The sequence below is a fragment of the Drosophila bipectinata genome, chromosome 2L, assembly GCF_030179905.1.
Source record: "Drosophila bipectinata strain 14024-0381.07 chromosome 2L, DbipHiC1v2, whole genome shotgun sequence".
Taxonomy (NCBI): domain Eukaryota; kingdom Metazoa; phylum Arthropoda; class Insecta; order Diptera; family Drosophilidae; genus Drosophila; species Drosophila bipectinata.
The window spans coordinates 16,364,254-16,385,370 of NC_091736.1; the positions used below are offsets into that span (position 1 = coordinate 16,364,254).

The following is a 21,117-nucleotide window of genomic DNA, read 5'->3' on the forward strand; positions in this document are numbered from 1 at the left end:
AAGGTTTTTTATAAATTTTATTAAATTTACAAAATCAGTAACTAGATATTTTGTTAATTTATAATTTTTATTATTTTTAAATTTAAGAATTGGTAGAGGGTTCTTAGAGCTCGAAGAGAGCCCTTGGTAATAATTCCAATTCGGCATCTGGTCACACTGCATAGCTTCCACACTTCCGCGCCGGGTAATTTGAACGTGCTGGGTTATCCAGCTGCCATTCATTGGAAAATCGTCACGGTGCGCGCATCAGCGGGAAATCGTCGCGGAAAACTCTTCGAGTGTCCGAGGAAAGCGTGGAAAATCGGGTGGAGATAGCCCGAGTGCATGTTGCCATTTCGTATTCGATTCGATTTCCTTCCGAATTGGAAATTATGTGCGCTTGAGATTTTTTCGGCCAAAAGGCACTGTGCCAAATGCTCTGACAAATAATCCTCGTAATAATCTGTCGGATTAAAATGCGCGCTTTGTATAAAAAGTGAACAGCGGAAATTTAAAGTTTTTGTCAGTGCCAAAAAATAAGAATAAAAACTCGTAAAAGCAGCAAAAAACTGTACAACGGGAAATTAAAACTATATTAAGTGATTCAGCGAGATATATCACAATAATCTGAAGATGGCCAACAGCCGGAGCAATTTGCTGACAATCGGATTACTTCTGACCCTGGTTGCCAGTGGTCAGGCCCACCTTAACATCTTCCTCAATTTGCACGAGGTGTTGCGGCTAATCGGTGAGTTATCACACTTGGCCAGGCTGTGTGAAAATTTTAAGGCCTTAATTTCGAGTTATTATTGTGGCTGCCGGTTTGTTGGCCTGGCTTATTTGTCGTCTACCTTTCGAATTGTTTATCAATTAACTTTGTGTGGGCTGGAATTTGATTTATGCGGGGAATTTGTTTTTCTACTTCATTTTTGGTTTTTGGACAAAATACTGAGGGATTAGCTTAATATTCTTATTGTTTGTAGAATATTGTTTGTTCTTATTTTGTAGACAGATTTGTTGTTATTTAGAGGTGTTTATTTTTTAAATAGCATTTATTTCTGCTCAAAAAAAGTTTGTTGCTTTGTGTTTTACTTTAAAGAGAGATTTAAATTTATTTTTCTTGTGGAAATAAGGATATTTTTGGTTTAAAAAGGCTCAGATTGGGATTTGTTGACAAAAGCAACATCTTTAAAAATCTAAAGAATAGCTAGGATAAGTTGGTATATTTGTGGAATATTCAAAATATTTAGCCTAATATAAATAGGAAATAAAGAACGTTCATTTCTTATTAGTATTACTTATTTTACGTTAAATTAGTATTCATAGTTTCATGCTATATTTTTACACTAATGAAATTCAATTTTGTATATATTTGGAAACAATTAGAGACAATTTTTGTAGTATATTTTCACAAAAAAAAAACTTTGTTTTTGTTTAAACAATCCATTTAATTGATCTTCTTATAAGAAGTCACATTTAAAACGACCAATTTTTTTAGATAGATACTGTTTCAATTTATTAAGAATATTCCACAAAACTACAAGATGTTTTGTTTTAAAATTAGTCATAAAAGTAGAAAAAAATATATCAAAAATATATATTTTACATAGCCTTGTAATCCAAAATCCTATAAAAATCTCCTACTAGAACATCCAATAAGATACTTGTCGATTGCCTCTTAAATATCAAACATATCCAATCTTTCTTAAACACACCATTCACTGAAAACCTTTAAGCCCTTTATAGGCTCTCCTCCATTTTGTTCCGCCAGCCACCTTATCTTATTTGAAGTCAAGATATTTCTAACCAAAAACACACACACACACTCAGTCTCCACAAAATCCTGGCAAGCTAATAAAAGTGAGGAAAATTGTTTTACAATGTGTCACAGGCCCAGACAAAGAATTTACAACCCATTGCATATAAAAAATAAATCAGTAGCCAAGGCGGGGAAAAAGGCAAAAAAAAAAAAAAATGGGTAAGGGATCAAGAAAAGGGTGGCCAAGTGGTGGGGACACCAAATCCACGAGGAATCGTAAAACACATGCAAAGTGTTTGTTTGTTTTGGGTGTCTGGATGGATCAGGATCGGAGGTGGGAGATGCCTCTGATACGAGGAAATTATCAAAAATTATGTTGTAAAATTTACAACACTCGCGTGTGTGCCCCGAAGTGTGTGCCAAGTGATTGATGGGCATTCGGATGGGAGGAGGAGTGGCCCGATTGCATCGCGTCACTTGTGAATAACTGGGTAAATATTTGGACTAGTGCAGCATGAAGGTACGTAGTAGGGCTAATCAGTCGCTTATCTGCCAGGTTATCACTGTTTGCCACTCGTCGTAATTCATATTGTGGCTGGCTGGAACCTGGGGATCTGGTGCCATAGGTCTCCTGGCTTCTTAACTGGCTTATCATCCACGGCAAGCGCCAGCAGACAATCAATCAAAGGCGATATGCCAAGTGGCTGGGAGGGCTAGTGTTGTTGGCCAGTTGAGGTTTTCCACTTGACATTACGGGCGAGGAAAATTTATTAGTTGTGTCAGCCGCATGTCAAAGGAAATCAGAATTGAAGCCCATTAAGCGGTTACCTCTTTTCATTTTCGCCCCCAACTTGACCCTACTACTTGCATTTGGTTGGGGCTTCGGGTCGAATGCCAGTCCAGGTCGCCTGGATCCCTGGCGATACGAAGCCCTCTCCAATTATTCAACGTTGACAGCGGGTTGCATGCCTGACCTACTTTCGGGGCTTCACTATGTGTTCGCAACGTCATTGGGTAGGTGTCACTTTTATTTTATTTTACTTATACAATATATTTTTTTTTGTATTTTTTTAGCGGTCGCTTCAAAAGCCTTTGTGTGAGTGCACATCAATTAAATTGTCAACGAAGAAGGCGAAGCGCCCCGAGGAAGAGTTTTTATGCACTTGCAGCTGCGGCTGGCATTCACTCTTCACTGTTCGTTAGGTTAACATCCAACCCCATTCCATACCATCCCAGTCCATCCATCCGATCCATTCCATCACCACCCACTCTGGCAAAGTGCGCCCCAAATTGCTATGCTCTATGTAAACCATGTCAGGTGTGGGTCCGGAAAAAACCGGAGGGTTTGGGAGATAAGAGGGGGCTTCTTGGTTCGATGGTTCTGTGGCTCAGCTCGTTAGCGAAATGAGCGGATATGTAAAGTCGGTGCAGTTGATGGATTTTGCGGTTGCAATGAGTGACCAGGAGGATGCGCTCGAAAGACAAGTCCAAAAGTTGTCAGGTGTGGCTAAAAGTTAGGGACACCATTAGATAATTAAAGCAGAGATGCTTTCAGAACAGAAATCCAGAGTAGAGGAGTAACTTTTTTGGGGGGATATAGAGGAGTAACTCGACTGGAATTATAAGGAATATTTTTCGGTGAGCCATATTTACCTCAACGATGGTCGGCGCCCTCGAAAAGTTTTCTTCACACCTCATCCAATAATCCTGGCGTGTAACTTTTGCTTAACTTTGTATCCCTGCCAGATGGCTGCTACGCAGAACAGTGGCCCAGGATTCACGTATCCCATCGACTGGCAATTGCCAGTCACGTTCCGGGTCTGTCTATCAACACTTGCTAATCTCAACCCCATCTCTCTAAACGGTTTGACACTTTCAACTGGAGTCGGGAGTTCTACCGAAAGATTCATCATCTCCCGCACTGAACATGATTTTGCCGGGGCACAATGAAAATTGTTGCCAACTCACGTTTGGCTAATAAAAGCAAAGAACATTTGGCCGAAAATACAAAACATATTTTCGGCAAGTAATGTGAACTCAATTAGGACGCAGCATCATCATGGGGCTCAGGGCTCAGCTCAGAGCATCATGGAACTCTGAATGAAATCTCTTGTGTGCGTGGCCAGAAAGGTTTCGCCCTTGGAATAATTAATGTTCCAGTCGGAATCGAAGGCATTAGATGTGCTCGAGCGTGCGGCATGTGTTGCCAATTTTGCACGACAACATAAACAAGGCTACCTCACCCAGTCCAACACGCAAATAATATTATATTTTTAGCAAAGAAATCAGCAACAAGATATATGATACTAAAACTATCAATGAATTTATATCAATTTCATTTATTAAAGAACAAGATAAAATACATTTTTAACTTGAATTTTATTTTGTACAATTTTATCATAAAATTGTTACAATGTCTACCAATCAAATTCCTTTAAAATAAACATAAATTCATGTAGAATGTTCTGATAGTAAATATTGAATTATATTTAGTATGCACTTTGATGAAACCAGATAGTTTCCCTTGCCGTGTAGTCTGCCCGCCGGCTGGAGAACGTAATTGGCAAGTGAACAACGTGGCAGTATCGATTCCGTTGCTGTTGCAGTGACAGGAACGATGATGTTGCAACATCATGGCCCAGCCAGCGACAATCGCAGTTGCCACTCCAAATCCCGCTGAGGCTGCAACTTGGATGCACGTGGCACGCGTAACTCGAACCCTCCATTTCGAAATCCACGCACTGTCAGTGTCGGTGCGATTGCAAGTCACTGGTCCACTCTTACGGTTGGGATGGGACGGGCATTACGCAATCGGTTATGGCTTAGTGACCACGCCCCTGTAATTGACGCCCTCACTTGTGCTTAATTAAATCACTAAATGATTTGACGAGGCGGATATTGTTGTTTGTTGGAGCCATGGAGTGTGACAACAGCAGTATGCGCCGCATAAACATAAACAACTTGCCACAAAGCCTTCACACCTCCATAAGCCCAATGGGTGAAGCAATACAAGTGGATGGGAAAGCCTTTCAATGAAAGTTAATAAGCAATCATAACCGATTTATCCTTTCATTTGTGAAGCCAAACTATGGGATATTTGGGAGCTGAAATTAATTGAAAACCTCATATAACATTGCCCCTTTGTTGCAATTTACACTTTTTTATGCAATTTATTTGCAATATGAACTTTATAGTCGCCAGTTTGCATGAAAATTGATGCCATTATTTGATTTATTTCTTGTTATTCTGTCCACCAAGAGATCCTCTTTTTATAGTTTTTATTATTTGAAAAGTTTCTGCCAGAGCTTATGGAAAAGTTAGCCAGTAGTTTGAAAGTTTCGGGATGAATTCATGTTTTTGTGATTTATCTTACACTTGTATGGATTTTTAATCTCTATAATTTATGGCCATTAACTGGCCAACACAAAAAGAGCAGCCAGGAATAGTAATTGCTTGGGTTAGCCCATTTATACGGCTTTCAATTAAAACAAATTTATTTAAATTAAAATCATATTTCACATTCCAATTTAGCAATGAAACGAATTCCCCAAAGAGCCACTCACATGTGGATGAACTCCGGCATATCTAAAGTGCTGCCAGTTGGCCCGGACTTGTTATCAAATTAATTTAATCAGTTTCAATTGTTTATGTTTTCGGGAGTTCTTTTGGGCTTCAGTTTTCTTACTCGACTGGCTGGATTTGGCATGATTGGTGGTGGCCAGACACGAAATGGGAGAGTTTCCCGGACACGCCTCCTCCAAATGAGTTGCACAACTTCCAATTGACTGGAGCTTCTGGTTCTTTTTTTGGAAATTATGTTCCTAGACAAATTGTTGCGTCCATTATGCGGCGGATTTTGATGTGATGGCCACCATATGTGGGCAGTGGAAATAATTCATGGATTTCCACACATAACTTCCATGGCGGTTGGGGATTAAATCAAAAGTAAGAATCTTATGGTAATCCTTGGGAAAATGCCCAAATCATCTTACCCGCGCACGAACAGTTAATCAAATAATCTCGAGGCTAAAAAAACATAAACGCATTTAAAGCTTCGGAGGTCGTAATTAACCTCTCCCAGGGCAATGGAAAAATCATTTTCCCACAATCATGATGGGTGATTAGCAGAGGGTTGGCCCGCCAAATGCATCTCAGCGACTAAGCTGCAAATAAAATGTCTAAATAAACAAAGGCGACGCGTGCTTGCCAAAAGCAATTGTATCTTGTGGATACATACCATCCTGTGCCATCCACCGCTCCACCCCCCCTTCGTTTTTCCAAAGTGAGAAAAGTCGCACACAACAATGACAAACGTTCCTCCGATGCAGGAATCGGCTTCGAGGGTGACTCTTACCTAGGCAACTTAATGGACCAGAAATGCGTCCTGCAAACATTGCTCCCCTCTCCTGCCTACCTATGTATGTGTCCCTGACCCTCGTCCTGCCGACGCTCCTGCGTATGCAAACAAACGTCCGGAAGCGAAATGTGAGGCTGCAGGAGTGGGAGGAGCAGGAGCAGGAGTCGGAGCAGAATGAAAAGCAGGCGGGTCTGGCACTTGAGCACGCCGTGGCTTCCAGTGCCCTCCCTTTGAGCCCAGCTCAGTGCCTGTCCCAGGACTGCCTGCCACCCCCCGTGAGGCAGAGGTCTTCTTTCATCCCTGCCTGCTACCCGCTTGAGTGCTTTATTTGCAACCGCTTGCTTGCTGATGAGGGGAGGTGAGCCGGCGGCAGGATGAGGAGGAGTGGCCCGGTGACGGGCCGAAGGCTGGTTGCCTGCAGGCAAAACTGCAGGCTGACATTTCCAATCAGGACAGTGGCACAGTGGTTTTGGTAATTATTTTAAGAGGATTATAATAAAAAAATTAATGGACGACCAAGGTTTTTTAATTAAATGAGTGTTAAAAATATTTAATGGGATTTATTAATATAATAAGAGACCTCTAATAGTGTTTTTTTTTGCACTTTACTTTACTTTCAAATATTTAACCTTCTTTCTACCAAAAACTATTTTTATTAAGCACTAATTTACTAAATTTTTAGACAAAAATTCTTATATTTTAATACTTAAATCCTGGTTTATATTATATTTATTTATTATCATCCTGAAACCACTGTCTACCCTGGTATAGTCAGCCACTCATATTTTCATTGGTGGCACATTCCTGGCGGTCGGTCCCCTCGGTTCGTGCTCAGACTTTTCCCTTCAGAGGCACTTTCGTAATGAGCCCGTAAATTATTTTTTATTATTTTGTATTTAATTTTTTCATTGCCTGTTATTGTACGTTTTCGCTACTCCTTTCACGTCCAGGACAATGACAGGAGCGGCGCGTGTGTGGCATTCATTCGTTATTGGAATTGATTGTGGGAAAAAAAATATGTAATGTGCAGGCACTGCCAATCGATAATCGTTCTCTATAGAGAAGAATATTCCCCAAATCGAGCCAGAGTCTTTAAGAGAATGCTAATTTCTTTCCGCACAATTATCTGGTTGGGGCGTGGAGAATCCTTAAACGCATGGCATGTATCTCGAGTGCAGCTTATTGGAAAATTTCACACGCTCGCACAAATTTTCAGAGAGAGGCAGTAGCTGCATCAGCTTCCCACGCAGAGGGAAAAGATAACACAACTATGGGGGGGACTTTCACTTTGGGAAAACATATCTGCAGGGATGGGATGGGGGGATGTTCTGATAACATGGCTGGCAATTAACAATATTTGGAGCACTTAAGTGCCGCAAAAATGAGGAGCATGTGGGGCCCCATAATGAGTTTCAATGGGGGTTGCATTTAATATTTAATATTCCCCCTCGAAGATTATAGGACTTTAATAATCTTTTAAAAGTGTGCGCTCTTAAAATTTTGGTTTATAGATTTCATATTTTTGAATAGAAAACTAAGCTCAAACTTAAACCTGAGTAAAGCCGCTTAAAACTGTTGAAACTTTAAGCCCCAACTAGCCAAAAGCACGCCGCAAACTGAAAACCATAATTCATAAAACCACTTCCACATGCAAACAGACTAACATTTCGAAATTCAGAATGCGTTCGATTGACCCAATTTCGGTTTTAGTTTTTCTGTATTTTGTGTATTTTTATTCTCCTTGTCAGCGAGTGATAGATCTCACGCCGTCGGACATGTGCCAAGCGACTGTTTCCAACAGTTCCTCGCCAATCAAAATAACCAAATCATTATTTTCAGACCCTGCTTGATCAGTCAGACCCCCTCTATATAATTTATGTCTGCAGTGACGAGACACCAGAGCACTGGCAATTTCACTGTCACGCCCGATGAGGTCTCCACATGGACGAACGATCAGCCAGGCAGCCGCAGAATCCTGATTATTTTGCGGTTTATTTTAAGTTTAATTAAGCGATGAGATACAGAATATTTATAAGTTTGCTTGGAGGGCAAAAATGAGGCAAGAAATGTGGCAGGGGAAGTTATGAGCATGTATCTCACCGATTCGTTCCACATCGAATGCAATTCGGTCTGCGTTCTTCCGTGAATTAGTCGCGGTTATTATCATGTCTGTTCTGCCCCTTGTGCCCTTCTGCCTCCTTTCACTATAGACAACTTCTGTGTATTCTGCCTTTTTGGTAATTCCGGGCTCGGGGCGTGAAATGTCTGGCAACCGACATGGGCAACATTGTCATTAACATATTTTAATGTGGGATAAGCCCGGGGTGGCGACCAATGAACAGCCGAATGAATGAATGAGTGGATTCAAATGAAAATCTATTAAGTGAGTGGAAAATTCTTATTCATTCATAAGCGTCACGCATATTATTTTTTAGTAATTATCAGATAATTGTAGGCTACTTAACATATTTAATTTAATTGAGAACTGAAGTTGGCAGCTCTTCAACACCTTTGAAATAAAGCCCATCGGTGGATAATAATTCCCCTCTTTAGCATTTAAATTCATATTTATTTAACTGCCAGTTAATTATCTCACCGCTAAGCCGTGTTAATTATCCAGATCTTAACAGATTTTTTTTTGTACTATATGCTTTTCTCACTTATCCACTGGGTCTGATGAGTAAAATAAACCGCTGGCCAGAATAAAGAAAATAAACCCCAACGAAAGCTTTTGGCACTTTTGTCAGTTTGTGCTTCGTGTGTGGCAAGTATACGGCAGCTGCCCCTTTTTTTCTCGGCTCTGGGCTCTGGGCTGATTCTTTTTTTTCCCTTCTGCATCGTCACGTTTACAAGATGATGAAGCCTTAACCACTTTTCAACAGCGAATGAAAACAAGACCCAAAATATATATACATATACCTATGTAGTGTGTTTGCTTGACCCAAAAAAAAAAGAATCCAGTACCGCCACCCTCACTGGCACTTCCACTTGAAACAAACAAAAGCTGAAAACTTTTGGGATTTTTCATGGGTGTTCTTAAGGGGCGTTTCCCCGGGTGGGGGCAGCAAATGGCTGGGTGACAATGTCCACTTCAGTGGCAGCCACGCCACCGCCGCCTACAAGCGGCCACTGCAACAATGCTAATCTGCTCTTCCTGCCGCCTGCTTTCTGGTTTTTGTTCTTCTTTTTACAAACGGCAGCTGGTCGAGGGGAAAAAAGTCAATACTACGGGGCTCCTCACTCGGTCAGAGTCATAAATTACGGCATCCCTGGGGTGCTATTGAAAAATATGTGCGTTTACCGCCCCTCACCCTCTGCCTGAGGGTCCTCTCTGGGATCGCCCCTCATTCCGGGTGTTTGTTTGGGCAACGATGCCCCGAGGAGGCTCCGCTGTTGGCCAAAAACTGCTCCTCGACTCTCGACCCTGTCCCTGTCAAAAATTGTTCATAAATTTTACCCCAAGCCCCCGACAGAGTCGTCCGACAGTGCCACAGAAGAAGTTTCAGCACAGGAAGTTGCTGTTTACTTAACACATACACATGCGACTTTGCGGGTTGGCCATAGAATGTCTTTTGACCAGGGACCACCCATGGCGGAGGCTGTATGCAGATCCAGAAATCCACAACGCACATTGCACGCTGACCCGGGCAGGCCAAGCCGTAAACCGCATCCCCGAAACTTTCAGGCCCATCCAGGTGGCGAAGAGATGGTGGTGGCACCTGCCCCCAAAACCTCAAAAACCCCAAGTCTCAGGCCCAACCCAGACCAATTCCAAGCCCAGGCTACCATCGGGTGGACCGCCCTCGCTTTATGACTTACCATAAATTTTATGACAGCGCCTAGACACCGATATACAGATACGGATACGGCTACGGATACGGAATGAGACGGAGATCCCTCAACCAGAGGTGATAAAAATTTCATTACGTCACGCAATGCAGCTCGAGCAAAAAGCTAGTCAGGACACTGAACAAAAAAAGGGGCTACCAAGGGGAGGAAGTATGGTTTTAGCCACGAGGATATTTATTCCAAAATGGTTTTGTTTTTTTAAATTTGTAATATCCACATACTCCTCAAAAACTGGCTGTCGAAGTTTGAATATTATTTTCTCTCAATGCTTGTCCCGAGAAATTGAAAGAAAACTTGGCACCAGTGGCAAGTTAATGGCCAACACTCTGCCAGAAATCACTGTCAAGGGAGGTGCCCCGGAGGCGTATCTGATGGATGCGAATGGGCGTGTTGCCGTATCTACACTCTGTCCTCCCTCCGTTGTCTCTGCCAGGTGTTGCCTGCTATCAGCCGGATAATAATCACATTAACTTCTTCAGATAATCACATTAAATTTAAGAGCTCGCCTGTTAAAGGTTCTTTCGATTTTTTACGAGTCAGTGTGATGGGTTGGAGCTCAGTTGCGGGAAAGTGGTTGCGATTCCATGTATCGACATCATAATTGCGGTTCTGGTCATGCACCTGCTCGTGACATTGCTTTGAGTGGAGAATGGGATTAATTGCAAATTAGGAGGGAAATAATTAACCTATTTAATGCCGTGACCTAAATGGGGTTTAGTCAGGAGAGGTCCTTAAAGAGTGTTTGAATTGCATCTTAAAGCCATTCCAGTTTAACTGCCACTAGTCTAGTTAAAAGAACTGCCTCAACTCATTTGGAATTTACATTTTTAATTGAAGAAACAGATTCAACTAACGAGAGAACACAGACCACATTCCCATTCCCATATAGTCGCTGGCCAAGGCCAGCCTCGTCCAGCAAAGGCCATAAATGTAATGCGTTTCTTTTATGGGCTTTTGTCATAGAAATCCGCACACAACAGTTGGCAACATAATTTATGCACCGCCGACTTCGTCTTGGAGCCGCCTTCCTTTGCTGAATTTATGGTCTTGACCAGAAAAGAGCATCCATTCCTCGGCCATCCTCGCCATCGATGATGATGATGGGGCCGCGTGAAGGTGATAATGTAAAAGAAAACACAAGACCCTAGGAGTGGGGAGATGGGTTGGTTGGCTGGATGGTCGGAAGGTTGGATGGATGGATGGATGGGGGCCTGATGATTGCGTTTGTGCTGCAGGCAGGCCATAACTAAAAGAAGAGCTACGTCTCTGGACCATGGTCGCAGATCCAAAGACTCGCAATAGCCAGCCAAAGACCAAGGCAAATAAATTGCAGCTGCTCGACCGGGGCGATGAAATACAAATAGAAATACTTGCCAGCTACTGGATGAAGTTGCCACAGAGCCGCAGAAAGGGGCAAGAGCCTGTCAGACGTAGTCACTTCACATGTCCTTTGGCTTGTTTGTCTTACACTCTGACGCTCCGTGGCTTGGATCGGAGGAGAGTAAAGTTGTTTGGCCAGACAAGACTTGGCCAAAAGGTCTGGCTGCAGTTGGCCAGTCAGGCCCGATTCATGACCATTTGGGCAGAAGAATTACCTTTCCTTCAGAACACTTTGAAAAATTTTCTTACATTAAACTTTATAATTTATAGAAAAGCTTAAAGATTTCTTGAATATTTTTGTGGAAGTGCATCCTTCTATGCAGACTCCTTACTGACCTTTTTTTGTATCCAGACTCAGTCGCAGATTCACGATTCAGCACTCAAGTTTCTGGAGATTTAATCAGCCGACTTGCCGACAAACATATAATTTGTAGAATTGCATGTTGCCTGGACAAAGGGCTGTCTTCTGGCCTAAATTCAGTCTCAACGTTGGCTGGAAAATTGAATCCGCATGGGTTATGATGAGCTCGCCTCCGGCTTAGACAAATCCATGGGTATCTCTCGTAGCTCGTATGCAGATGAAGCCGAAAATGGCAGAGCCCATTAGATGTCTCCCCCCCCGAAAGGCCCGCGGTAATGACCCTAAATCAGCATCAACTTCTAGGCCAGTGCCCAGGCGAATGTCATCATCAGCCGCGGGTCCCCAGTCCCCAGTCTGCAGCCTGTGCCCTTCCGTTGCTCCCCAGTTTGTAATAAAAATGTCGTCTGACTTTCAAAGGGGACTGTCTCTGGCCGGAGTGAAGGGGTGTTAGGGTTCGCTTTAATGCACAACATATTCATGTGTCAAAAGACAATTTCGGATTTATGGCCTGCGAAATCCCCCGTTCCCCATCCTCAGATCCACAACAAAATCCAAAACCAACGAATGACGCAATGTGGGCGAGCATCCATGGGGCCAACAAGGGGCAAAAAATATGTTAAGAAAGCATAAAATGATATCCCAACTACCCACTATGATATGGTCTGAGTCTGAGTCTGATGCGGAGTCTGGTCTCTGGTCTGGTTTGAAATCTCGCTTATGTCTGCCTTGGGTTTGCATAAATTAGGATCTGGACGGGTTGGCGAAAGGAAAAGGAAGCACTGGGCGGAGGTAGCAGATTCTGTTCCCTTTTTTCCTCTTTTTTTTTTTTTTGTCCAAACTCCCAGTGTGTGTGTGGAAGAGTTTTCCCTTTTCGGTTGATGCGTTTGCTATGGTATTTTTAGGGTTGTAATTGAAATTAAATAGATGTCGTGCCATGAATTCAAATCACTCTGCTCTGTCCTGCCAAATGGGAGGACTTGAAGCGATAAAAGTACAAATTTAAGAATGAGAAAATATGACTTTTTTAAAGTTGTCTTGGTAGGAAAAAGTTTATTTTCGGCAAGAAGGAAAATAATTATGCATTGTTCAAATAAAATGCTTTCGTTCTTCTCTAACAATGCTGCAGCAACTCTTCTCGTATTTCCCGCCATTTACTCGGGATTGGAGTAAAAAAAACCAATTGCTTTTCCTCCCTCTTGGCAGTTTTTCCTGCTCAGAGGGAACTATTCCTGGGATGCTTGAAAAACTTTTACTTTTCTCGGAGCTTTTGCATTTATGTGTCACTGGCACTTGAGGGGGAAGTTTTTCGGAGTGTCCTCCTTCCCCATGTCGACTGCCATGTCCCGCCTTGTACCACCCTCTGATTGATGTTGTCTAAATCGATTTTCCTTCCAGCCACCTGGTGGCAGGCAGGTCCTGGCGCAGCTCTCCCCAGCATCGACTTCATTTGTTGGGCAATCAGCTCTAATTAGCACCAGACCGAGTTGAAATGCAAAACGTGTCGCGGGGGTGGCTCCAAGTAAATTGCTATTACTTGTCTATAATTGTGTTGCGGGTTGAAGGGGGTAGAGGGAGGAAGGAGGAAGGGACTGACACAGAAAACTTTTACATCTGCGGAATTTTAATTGTAATTGTTTCAAAGTTAAATCATGACTGGAAAGAGAGTGGCTTGAAAACCAGCAAGAGCTTGAAAGAGAGTTGACCTTTATGGTAATTTTTAGAAAATAATGTAATTAATTCAAGTTCATACTGAAACTAATATCCTTATCGTTTTGTTTATTCCATTTTTTTCTGTTCCTTTTTCTGTTTAATGAGCTGCATCTCACATGTCTGCGGCCCATTAACCCTTTGACCCCTTTGGCCCCCCGCCAGGCAGCAGCAGCAGCAGTGCAGCTATCATGAGCTCTCTATCTGGCTTACCGGTTCATTATGCGACAGTTTTTCATCCTATAAGAATATCCTTATAGTGGGGGCTCCAACCCTTAGATCTGAAATTGCCGGCATCTCGCAGGGCTTACTAATTACATTTTCCAAGTGGAAGCGAAGCGTGAGAGGCGGGGAGAGGCTTGCCCCACTAATTAGTACGATATATATGAGTTTATAATGCGGACCGCTTTATGCGCTCCTCTGGTTCCCGGTGGCATGAATAGACCGAGGTATAAGTGGCATAAATTAAAATAAAATGTACAAGTATGAAATGTAACTGCGGCGGGGAAGTGGATACGGAGACGGAGACGCAGACGAATGCGATAAAAATCTAAAATAAACATAGTCGCTGCAGCAGCAGTGGCAGTAGCAACATGCAACAAATACACACACACAGACGCTGTGGCAACAGCAACTACATCAACATTAATTAAGCATGAACATTTAACCTGCCCACTTGGCCGCGCCCCTACTGCATGCCACAAGGTGGCAGTGGCAGGGACTAGGGGTGTCGCGTGTCTCGGCCAAGGGTCTGCTTTCTGCTTTCTGTTTTTATAATTTGATTGATTTATTGTGTATCCCATGGAGGCGCCTCGCAGATGCAAGCAAAGGGGCAGCAATCGCACGGCTAATTTAATTAAAAATGCATTGTGAGGCAGGTAGCAGTTACAGGTTGCGCACAAACCCACGGCCTGTCAAAACTATCAGATCAATTTACAGATAAAAAGATACTCGGAGAAAGATACTTCCGAGGGGAAAGAAAGGGAAAGTACAGGACAGGTGCCAGAAGGTGTAACGTGGGTGCCTGCCACAAGCCTCAAATATTTATTGAAGCACAAGTGTTTCTGCCATGACAGGTGTACATGGGATATCCTTGAGAATACTCCAAGTCCGTCCGTCATCCATCGCCATTGTTAGTCCGGCTATTTGTTGATTGTCTGAAGAAAGGACACGGAACTGGGTAGAATCGACAATCACTTTCGGATCGGGCGCAGCATGCCATTTAACTCCTTCAATATGTCACTAAAGTGTCGCCCTTCGACAGATATTGCCAGAGTCCCCCCTCCCGCCTCGCTTCTAAGGAAAATCAATTTCCACGCCCACTCCGCCTCTAAGGAAACTGTTATCCTTGGTGATTGATTATGCAGCCGTCTTGAGTGACTGAGCGAAAAGTTTTTCTTCGATTCGTTTGGCCCACAAACATATCATTAATTTCGTCTGGGTTTGGATGGGATTAGGGTTTAGTTAGGTGATGTGCAACAAGCCACACACTGAGAGAAAAACATAGACATTACTTGAAGTAAACTAAATTTTTAATCTTATCTTTTCGGTTATCCTTCTTTCAGGAGTCTCGGCGGAACTGTACTACGTGCGTGAGGGCGCCATCAACGACTATGCTTTGAACTTTGCCGTCCCGGTTCCGGCGAACATCAGCGACGTGACCTTCACTTGGCAGTCGCTGGTGGAGCACCCACTGCCCTACAGCATCAACATTGCCACCTCCGACACGGAGGTCCTGCCCCGGCCCCTGCTGAACATTTCCCGGATAGGCGATGTGCCCATGGAGCCCCAGACCTGGGGCATCGCGCTCAAGTGCTCGGGCACCCGCAATGCCGAGGTTACCGTCACCATCCACGTGGAGGTGATTCTGGACAGGGCCACGAACAACAACACCAACCTGATCTTCAAGAGGAAGAAGATCTGCCTGAAGGAGGAACAGGACAGCGCCCACGAGGAGTACGACGACGATGACGTGGACCTGCTGCATCCCGCCCTGGGCGGTCACAACTCAGACATCCACTACGTGGACCGCAATGACGACCACCTGGTGGCCAATGGGCACGTGGCTCCCGATGGGGACAAGAAGAAGCACAGGCCGATGGTCACCGAGCCGGCAGTTAATGTGGGACGGGGTAACTCCGGGGGAAATAAGGGCGACTACGATCCCATGCTGCGAGAGAACCTGGTGCCACCGGCGAGTGGTCTGGTTACTCTTGTTGTGGGCGGAATTCTGGCCTTGGTTCTGGTGTCCACCCTCATCCTGATCGCGTACTGCGCCAAGGGACCCTCAAAGCGACACCCCTCAAACGGTGTCCACCTGATCAAGACCTCCAGCTTCCAGCGCCTGCCCACCATCTCGTCCACCGCCCACAACTCGATCTATGTCTGCCCCTCGACCATCACACCCACATACGCGACGCTGACGCGGCCCTTTCGCGAATATGAGCATGAGCCTGAGGAGTTCAACCGCCGTCTCCAGGAGCTGACAGTCCAAAAGTGCCGCGTGCGACTCTCCTGCCTCGTCCAGGAGGGAAACTTTGGACGCATCTATCGCGGCACTTACAACGACTGTCAGGAGGTACTGGTCAAGACTGTCGCCCAGCACGCCAGCCAGCTGCAAGTGAACCTCCTGCTCCAGGAGTCCATGATGCTCTACGAGGCCTCGCACCCGAACATCCTCAGCGTTCTGGGCATCTCTATCGAGGACTATGCCACGCCCTTTGTCCTCTATGCCGCCACGGGCAGTGTCCGGAACCTAAAGAGCTTCCTGCAGGATCCCACCTATGCCAGGAGTGTGACCACCATCCAGACTGTGTTGATGGCTTCCCAGCTGGCCATGGCCATGGAGCACCTTCACAATCATGGCGTCATCCACAAGGACATTGCGGCAAGGAACTGTGTGTAAGTATTACTTAGAGTTTAAGAGACTTTTTAGATATAAGTCTTGCATATTCTTAAGAAGGATTAAAGTTAATTGGAGATATCCTTTTCTTCTTTTCAGTATCGATGACCAGTTGCGTGTCAAGCTCACGGACAGCGCCTTGAGTCGCGATCTCTTCTCCAGCGACTACAACTCCCTGGGCGATGGAGAGTACCGACCCATCAAGTGGCTCTCCCTGGAGGCCCTGCAGAAGTCTCAGTACAGCGAGGGCAGTGATGTTTGGTCCTTTGGCGTCCTCATGTGGGAGATGTGCACCCTGGGAAAACTGCCCTACGCCGAGATAGACCCCTACGAGATGGAACATTATCTCAAGGATGGCTATCGGCTGGCTCAGCCCTTCAATTGCCCCGATGAGCTGTAAGTATATTTTTAGATTTATTAGTTTTTTAAGGGTTTTAATTTATGGAAGACACCTTAACCCCTATAGTATCCTTCATAGTCTTAACTCTTTTCCTTATTTTCTTGTTCATTTTAAGGTTCACCATCATGGCCTATTGCTGGGCCTCCATGCCGAGCGAGCGACCCTCGTTCAGCCAGCTGCAGATCTGCCTATCGGAGTTCCACACCCAGATCACCAGATATGTTTAACCGGCGGTGCTGCACCATGCCAAGACCTGTAAATACAACAAGAGGCGGCGTCGCAAGATTTTCCAGCAGACCACGTCGGCCACCTTAAATCCAAAGACATATTTAAAAGGTAGCGTCTAGTTACTGGGGGCTGTGGAGAGTCCCCCATGGCATTAAATAGAACCCGCATGACTTGCGGAGAAACCGAAATTAAATGAAGTTTACTGCCCCCGGAAATTTCTCTCATTGTAACTCCTAGTTGTAAGCTAGCCTGTAAGGACATGTGACATTTCAATGCAAGAATTAGGCTTAAAACAAAAGGATACTTACACACCTCTTGAGAACCCAATGTTGCAGACACGCACGAGTTAATGCCCAGTTAGGAGTTTTCAACTAAAGTATATTATACCCCTGAGAACTCAATCATATACGGTAATCATAGCTAAAGCAGATCCAATAAATCAGAATCCCAAAAAAAAAAAAAAACACAAAAGATAATTAGGATAGGTCCCCCTGGAGAAAAAAAAATATGTCGTAGTTTGATGGAGAGCGTTGCAAGTTTGTCTTAATAATGGGATATCCATACGATACCGGAACATACAATATATCCACATAAGTGTATTCACGTGTATGTGCTAAGATGATGTCTAAGAACCGTAGTGATAGTAAGAACTCGAAATATTTATCTAATGTTAGAGCACCGGCCCAAGCCCCGAGAACTCTTAATCCTAAGTTATTGCCCTTCCCCGCAGTCTCGAGTTGTAAGTTTTTGTGTAATATACTTAAGCAGTTTGCATTAGTTGTTAAGTTACTCTTATGGTTTTTTATGGCAAAGACACAAAAGAAAAACGATTTCAATAAACGTCCGTGCATAATATTTAAAAAAAACAACAATGCTGGCTTTTTATTTGAAGTGGAGGGTGGAGGAAACAGGACATGCAATTCTCGGTGGAGTAATGGGGCCCGACCACGCCCCTCACTTAGTCTAAAACAACGCACTCTAAGAGCAATGTGTTGTTTGGTTACTGCCCCCTGAAAACCGGCCCGGTCCTTTCTCCTTTCTCCAACTGGAGGCAACGCACTGAACCCAATCTCTTTGGAACACAAAAGGCATGTAATGCCAACTGCCTATTTCAGGGCAGGCGATCCCTATTTCAAGACTACAGTAAGGACTACCTAATGAAGACTAATTTTACCAACTAGTTACGTGTATCTTGATAGCCGAGGGAGTACTGTACCTTTACAGGTAAAGTCCTTGCCCGCACACCTGCACGTGAATTGCAAATAGGATGCGGGGGAAAGGTAGGTGGGCTGGGGGTTAAAGAGGCTCAGGTCATGGCATGCCTTTTGATTGCCATGCTGACACTACTTAGTTTTTGGCACGTCATGCTGGGGACATGATGTTGGCAGCGTCCTTTTTAATATGCCCGTCACACCATCAACGAGGAAGGACTAGTTTCGGTTTCGGTACAGACCTCACCCATCCATCCACCCACCCACCAAATCCTCGGGCCACACCCATCACCCATCACCCAGGCCAGAGGAGATCCTTTTAAAAAACGCTCAGAGTGGCCTGCTCGTTCGGCACGTGCCCGCAGCCATGGCATTTAGCTAAAGCCACTACGCAAATCGAAAGCTAATAAGTACGAGCCTGGCTACGAACTGGCTTAAACAGAGTCACAAATCTGGGGCTTTATGCATAAATTCAAAGCTCATTTCGAGATGAAAAAGTTGTCCTGGCTGGCATCTCACTCACTATGATACATATAGTATATCACGCTCCACATAAAATAAATTGAAAGTTTCTCTTGGAGACATTATTTATTAAAGACTATACTATATTCAAAGACTTAAAGAGGCTTCTCTTAACCACAACCAATTCGAAATCCTAATATCAATCAATGAATAAACTTTCAGTTACTTTCAGAGAAAAGTTGCCCAAAACTTTCAAGTGATATCGATGAAAGAGCAGTGTACCCAGGACTCTGGTGACACTACCAATGGGAGGAGTCATCCCTTTGACTTTTGAGCAGATTGCTACTAGTCAGTAGTACCAGTCAGTTAATATCCATAAAAGTTACTTTGCGGTCGACCGAGATTTATGGAGGCAAAGGAACCCAATCAAAGGGCTTAAAAAACAGAAAACTCGAATAGTTGCGTTTCAATCAAATGAAAGTGCAGTTCGACGTCGGACAAAGGATATTATGTTATTAAAAACGCCGGTAGAAACCGGTGGAGACCGGTAGATAGAGGGCTAACTGGGCGGCGAATTGAAAGTACACAGTCACTGCCAAACAAACGTCAAAAGAGGTCGCAGTCCCAATGAAACCGAATCCCCTCAGAAATGGTTAAAAAAAAAGTGAGTGCGAGAGCGAAAAAAAAAGAATTCAAAATTGAAAAACAAAAGCCAACTGGAACTTTGTTTTTGGTCAACACTCTAAGCCAAAAATCAACAAATATAAAAAATTTCATGGCACGTGAGGTAGCATTTCAATTTTTTAGCGCTAAAAGTTTTGGCAGCGCCGCAGCAGCAAACGCCGCCGCGCCCAATTCCAGAACACCCCCGGCCATAAAACACCAGTTACTAGGAACCAGCAAGCCAGGAGCCAAGAGCCAGGATACAGGACGGCAGGACTAAGGGGCGGCCGGGTATACTGCCGGCACTTGGGTGCGGGGCAAACAAGAGTGAGTTCTCCGCGTCAGTCATCGAGGGAGCCATTTGGGAAGCCAGGACCCTGCCCCACTTCCTCCACTTTGTTCGCTTTCCACTTTCACCTCTGCCGCTCCCCGAGGCAGGTGATGTCTGAACTTTGTGGTGGATTGGGAGGAAAGGGTCCTGGTGGTCGATGATGAGCAGTTGCCAGAGATGCCAATTGCCAAAAAAGTCACTTAAATTACTACAAAATATTTATTGTAATTTTTAATAGATAACTACTCTTTGGTAGTACTTGTTTTGGAGTAATATGAGACTTAAAATGTCTATTAAATCTACCAATAAAATAGGGCTTCTGAGGGGCTCAACACTGAAGGCATCCTGTTGATGGCTTTTACTAACTGCAACAGAACTTTTGGCAAAGTCGGTCGCTCGGTTTGGCCCCAACTCGAAAAAATTGATTACTTTGTCGAGAGCGCGACACGGTCCAGTTTGGTCCAGTGTGGCTGGGATCGGTTGGCATTTTCAAGCTGTTGATTATGGCCACTGGCATTAGCTGAAAAATAAATATTTACTTTGAAATTATAAGGCAAAGTTTCGCTTCAGCTTTCGGCATGACTCCTATGATTGTTGCATCAGCATGGTTGGTTTCAAAAAAAGTTACCTCGTTCTTTTTTCGTCCGATTGCAAAACTAATTAAAAAGTTGATGAAGTTCGCCGCCTGGAATTGCTTTTAAAGATTTAATTCGTTTAATGATGATGGTAATGATTAGAAATGAGTAGGAGGACATCTTTCAAAGGGTTAATTTCTTCTAAGGTTGTCAATGGCAATGACAGTTTTCAGTTGTTAATAGAGAGACTAAATAAATAGAGTCTTGGGACCAGAAGCTCCTTCCACCTCAAGCTATTTCATTTTTATGAAATTTTTGTTGAACTTTTTATCTGGTTCTCAGCGTTAAAGAATGTGTATAGTTCTTAAGTTTTAAGTTGAGAGCTGCTTAAGCCACTTTCTCCACTTGGACCCCATCATAACCTCACTTTTCTCGCCGCCCCCCGCTGAGAAAATGCCAAATGCAAAAATTGTTTTCCAATTTCTTTTCTTCTTTTTCAATACACGCTGCGAGGAAAGGAACGAGGAGCTCCCAGCTCCAAGCTTCAGGAGGAGCGCAGAACAGAGAACAACATTAGCATACAACTTTTCTTATTATTTTTTATGTGAAAAATTCTCCAAATTGCCGCCGTCACTGGGAAATGGTAAAGGAGTTGGCGGATGTAGAGTGGGTGGCTTGGGTGGTGGGCTGATTTGGTGGTTGGCTGATTGGGTGGCACCACCCCTCCGTCAGCAACAAAAGTGCAAACGGCCAAGGAAGCGGAAACGGAAAGCATACAACGCCAGACAAACGCCAAAGGAGAATTTCGTCCTGCCTTTGGTGGTGTATCTTTTTGTATCTTGTATCTTATATAGCTTCGAATATCATTGTATCTGCATCTGTAATTGTAGTATCTTTATGACTACGACTCTAGGGCTGGCTCTGTCTGTGTGTCGATGACTCAAAGCCAATGG

At 43.9% G+C, this 21,117-nt stretch overlaps 1 protein-coding gene across 1 annotated transcript; it reads left to right on the forward strand.

Annotated features, from left to right (window-relative positions):
- The first annotated feature begins 200 nt into the window (after positions 1–200).
- On the forward strand, positions 201–17,791 carry drl (derailed). The gene is made up of 4 exons (XM_017234340.3): positions 201–727; positions 14,958–16,293; positions 16,394–16,690; positions 16,810–17,791. Exons 1-4 carry the CDS (start codon positions 613–615, stop codon positions 16,919–16,921), a joined length of 1,860 nt encoding a protein of 619 aa, XP_017089829.1. The 5' UTR covers positions 201–612; the 3' UTR covers positions 16,922–17,791.
- Positions 17,792–21,117: the final 3,326 nt, after the last annotated feature.

Coding starts and splice junctions, on each gene's coding strand:
- drl (XM_017234340.3), top strand. CDS start 613: ATGGCCAACAGCCGGAGCAATTTGCTGACAATCGGATTACTTCTGACC. Junction 728..14,957: donor CGAGGTGTTGCGGCTAATCG/GTGAGTTATCAC, acceptor TCCTTCTTTCAG/GAGTCTCGGCGGAACTGTAC. Junction 16,294..16,393: donor ATTGCGGCAAGGAACTGTGT/GTAAGTATTACT, acceptor TCTTCTTTTCAG/TATCGATGACCAGTTGCGTG.